Consider the following 4,678-nt stretch of genomic DNA (forward strand, 5'->3'; position numbering starts at 1 on the left):
AGTTGCAAAAGCAGCAGCCCGCGTAGAGGACGAAGCAGCCGCGGGAGAGGGGTCGCATCCACCACGAGCCGGGCGATGTGACGCGCAGGCCGAGGAAGCCTACGGCACCGGGCGGCAGGGCTGGCTGGTGGCGCGCGCGATATGGCTCCGTGTGGCTCCTTGCGGCTGTGTCTCGCCGTTGACGGGGAAGGCGAGCGTGGACCAAAAGCCGTAAAACATGAGCTTCTGCGCGATGGGCGACTCGCCAAAGTCGATGGTCATCACCCAGAGCAGCCACGCCGTGACCGCCCAGTGGTGGATCTTGGTCGTGAGCGGCAGCTTGTGCACGACAGCCAGCGCGACGATGTCGACCGCGGCGTACAGCAGCGAGATCTGCTTGAGGTATGCGTGGTGGCCGGCGTCGACGCTCCAGTTGCAGCTGACGGGTCGGGCGCCGGGGGCCTCTCGGCGCGCGGTGCGTGCGCGCTAGGGGCGTGTAATGGGACGGGCGGAGGCGGAGACAGGAGGAGTGGAGGCAGAGAGAGGCGGCGGGAGAGGCAGAGGAGGGGGAGGGGATGGAGGCGTCGCCTCAAGTTGAAGCCGAGCGGGTTGAGCGTGCAGCCGTACTCCTTGGACGAGTACCAGAGCCACGAGAAGGAGGTTGCCTGAGCGCCGAGCAGCAGCGACTTCATCAGGTTCATCAGAACGTACATCTGCTTGTGGCGCGGCGTGATTTTCGCAAAGTCGGGCCACACCGCGTTTAGGACCGAGCGCGAGGCGTAGAGCGCGACCACCATCGCGAGCGAGCAGGTCGCAAAGTAGGCCGCCTCGCGTGGGTGGTCGTCCAGCGCCGCGACCGCCTCTTTGCCAAAGAGCCGGTCCCAGAGAGCGTGTATGCCGTTCGAGATGGCGGCCTGCGAGTCGAAATACCGCCCCGCCTGCGGGCACTCGCCGCGGTACTCGGGGATGAAGCGGTGCGCTTCGTCGACAGTGGGTTGCAGCGACGTCATTGGGGTTGCGAGCGTAGCGTTGGAGCCACACCCAGAACCTTGCGAACGAGCCAAGCCTGAAACCCAGGGCTCAAGTTTGACGAACACGCTTGATGACAAAAAGAAGAACATCGGCTTTTCTTTCTTTCTTCACACCCCTCAGACCCCTCAAACTTACAATCCAATCGATCAATCGACGGGCGGTACCTCGATGCCACCCTGGCTTTTGCGCGGCAGCAACTGCACTATCCTACGACAATCGGGATGCCCCCTTCCGGCACCGCGATCGCCCCAGTGGCTGCCAAGCCTGCCGTGCCACCGCCGAGCCTGCAATACGTGAATGGCCTGCGGCGTGCAGAGCGAGGCCACGAGCAGTCGCCGCAAGTGAGAGACGTCTCGAAGGCGAAAGGAGGTGGGCATGACCTCAACTGCTGCCCCGAGCGATGCTGGTGTGTAAGCGCTCTGCCGTTGCCCGCTGCACCGGACGGGGACGGACCCCTGCATGCGCTGAACGAGTGGATGCTCACAGACACGCGCGCACACGTGCCGCCCTCCGCCTGCGGCAAGGCGCTCTGCTTTTGTGACGACGCCTACCCGCGGGTGCCAAACGGCATCAAGGACACCGAGGAGATCAAGGCGCACCCCCCTCACCCCTCCCAATCTGGTACCGCCTCTCCCCTCTCACTCTGGCGTCGCCCCAACTCCCCAAGATGCTGGCCGGGGTGATGATCGAAGGGGAGGGCGGCATCACCGGGACGGTCCTCACCAAGCGCTGGATGGAATTTGACGCGGAAACAAAGTCCGGCCTGATCAAGACTTACGGCGGATACGGCGGCTTGTACAGCGCGGCGCAGTGGTCGGGCGGGAACAACTTCTTCGAGAACGGAGTTGGTCCCTTTTTCAACCGCTGCTGCAACCAGAGCTGTGCGTGCGTTTTGGCCCTCCACCGCCCCCCCCTCTTCCGACCCTCCCTCGGCACCCGCCCGCACCGCCGCAGACGGCTTCCAGTTCACGGAGGACTATCTCAAGGCCACGATCAGCGTCAAGTTAAACTTTTGCATCTGCATCCCCTGCCTGCCGCCGTTTTTTAAGGTGCCCGAATGTTGCATCGCGTGCGACATGGTGCAGGTGTGCGTGCAGGAGACGCTCCACCCGCACCTCTCACACGCTCGCACTCGCCATCCCCTTCCGTCCCGTCGTGACACAGGAGCCAGAAGGCCACGGCCCCGACGGCTCGAACTGGAACCGGCGGCAGGCCATCTGCCCGCTCTGCTGCGGCGGAGAGATGAAGCACCTCTACTACTTGCAGAATGTGGTCACGCCAGATGGGCGCCGGGGCGTCTACTACGACCAGCTCAGCAAGATCGGACACGCCGAGTATTACTTCGCGCGCTGAGTGGTTGGCGGAGCGCGTATTGTTCATGAACCATCCACCGCCGTGTCACGAGAGACACGCCCTCGCGCCTCGCCGTTCGTCAAGGGAACAGTTGGGGGGTGGGGTGTCCCGGCCGCCGACTCTGACGTACATGTCATCGTCATCGATCACATCGTCCCCCGCACCCCAACGCCAAACGTGATAATTTTTGAAATAGTCCGGTGCGGTTAGTGTTCTACCACCGTACTACCACGGACTTCTTTAATAGCACCAAATGTGCACTTGAGCACTTGGAGTCTTGGAGTGCAGTCGGCAGCCTCACATCCAGGGCCGGGGAGCTAAGAAGCGCACCCAGCGAGCCGGATGATCGATATCGGGTTACGGGCGAGAGAGCCCTAGCCCTGGGGGGTGCGCGTTCGCAGGGAAAGGGCCGTAAAGGATAAACAATCGGTTCTCCGAGGGTTGGTTCTGCGCTTTGCGGGGTGTCCCCTAGCGGCGGAACGCCCCCTCTACTCGGAGCTAAGAAACACCAGACACGCACACGACGTACGTGAGTGAGTGTGAGTGAGTGCACACACTTGAAAGAAAAAAAGAAAACAGAGAACCCAAGGGAGGGATGGGAGAACGGCACGCCGCCACCACACAGGGATTTTAAGGAGAGGGGTGTGGTGCGCTAGCCGTCGCCCACCCTTGAACCAGTCGAGAAGTTATTTCCAAACCGCACAACACGCGCAACACACAATGCACAACACACACAACACCCCGCACACCGCACACCACCACAACACACAACACACAACAAGTCCTCGTGTGAGTGAGTGAGTATTCTTGATACGAAACCACGACGACACACACCAGTCGACTCGCATCGGTTGCCTCCATGAACGGCGGAGCTATTCTCGCGCCCACACCACACCTGGCTCCAACGTGGACACGCCCATAGCTGGGGACACTACTAGCCTAGGTCACGCATGGCATCACAGAAGTTTTGTCACACACACACACACACACAAGTCCTCGTCTTAAAAGAAAGAAAACAGACAACCCAAGGGAGGGATGGGAGGACGGTTACTTTAGACAACACAACTCTCTCTCACAGCAGACAGGCGCTGGCCGCCCGCGCGCGCGCCGGACCGGCTCCGGCACGTCCGGCGCTGGGCGGCGCGCGTCCACACTGCGCGTCGCGCAAAGGGCGAGCGCTCGCCGCCGCTACGGCGGCGGCGGCGGCCGACGGCCGACGGCCGACGGCCGACGGCAGACGGCAGACGGCATACGGCCTAGGGCTCGGCTGGGCGCGCACGCGCACGCGCGCGCGTCGCGCGCCACGCGTCGCTCCGCGAGGGCGCGCGCCAACCGCGATTCGAACCGGGGCCAAAAGGCGCCTGGAGCGACCGCGGTCCGGTCACGCCACCGCGGCTGCGGGGCTGATAGAGCAGGCCGGCTGCGGCTCCTGATGTACCTCCGCTTTTGGGTGGCGGTCGCGCGCTGCCGACGGCGCTCGCCGGCGCTACGGCGCTCGCGGCGCGCTCGTGGCGTTCAGGGCGGCTCGCACACGCACACGCACACGCACACGCACACACACACACACACACACACACACACACACACACACACACACACACACACACACACACACACACATGCACAGACACACAGCCCCTTCCCCTCCCCCCTCAAGGGCGAGGACACGCACAGGCCGCACCTCTAGTGAGGCCCGCATAGTATGTGGGAGACTCGTGCCGCCGCCCCTGCCACCCCTGTGTCAGTGTGCCTGTGGTTGCGAGAGACTGCCAGCGACAAGCTGGAGGCAGGTCGCTAGACTGAGATGAGACCGCCAGTGGATGTGGGAGTCCACCGCGCACCGCGCTGCGAGCCTGTCGTGTCCCTTGTCAGGAGCAGGAGAGCCCCACCTGTCCCCCTGATCGTTCTTCCAAAATCCTGCTCGTGCAGGTGGGGACCCTGTCCTCGTCCCATCCCTCGTTTGGCGTGTCTGTTTTCTTTCTTTCTTTTTTCTTTAGGACGGTACGCCGCCACCACACAGGGATTTTAGGGGAGAAGTGTGGTGTTAGCCGTCGCCCACCCTCGGGCGTCTACCACTTCCTATCTCTCTCCGCAGTTTATCAAGAAGTGTGGTGTTAGCCGTCGCCCACCCTTGAACCAGTCGAGAAGTTATTTCCAAACCGCACAACACGCAACACACAATGGCACAACACCCCCCCCCCCCCTTTGATTTGTGGCCTTTCGTTCTTTCCCTTCGCCGCCGGTGGTGTTGCTTTCCCGGGGCGCGTCCTCGGTGGGCGCCGTTCCCGGGTGCTTCTCCCGCCGCCTTTCCCCT

The 4,678-nt window shown here is 63.0% G+C and overlaps 2 protein-coding genes across 2 annotated transcripts; one reads left to right on the forward strand and one right to left on the reverse strand.

Moving 5' to 3' along the window:
- EMIHUDRAFT_446809 (hypothetical protein) lies at positions 1-1,039 on the reverse strand (the record flags this gene model as incomplete). Its single annotated transcript, XM_005792590.1, has 3 exons — positions 1-99; positions 177-418; positions 568-1,039. Coding segments are annotated over 3 exons (811 nt in total), but the record flags the coding sequence as incomplete, so codon positions are not given.
- Positions 1,040-1,487: 448 nt separating this feature from the next.
- EMIHUDRAFT_425546 (hypothetical protein) lies at positions 1,488-2,516 on the forward strand (the record flags this gene model as incomplete). Its single annotated transcript, XM_005792591.1, has 4 exons — positions 1,488-1,568; positions 1,679-1,892; positions 1,966-2,096; positions 2,176-2,516. 4 exons carry the CDS (start codon positions 1,488-1,490, stop codon positions 2,362-2,364), a joined length of 615 nt encoding a protein of 204 aa, XP_005792648.1. The 3' UTR covers positions 2,365-2,516.
- Between the last annotated feature and the right edge of the window lie 2,162 nt (positions 2,517-4,678).

The sequence above is a fragment of the Emiliania huxleyi genome (genome assembly GCF_000372725.1).
Source record: "Emiliania huxleyi CCMP1516 unplaced genomic scaffold EMIHUscaffold_1069, whole genome shotgun sequence".
Taxonomy (NCBI): domain Eukaryota; phylum Haptophyta; order Isochrysidales; family Noelaerhabdaceae; genus Emiliania; species Emiliania huxleyi.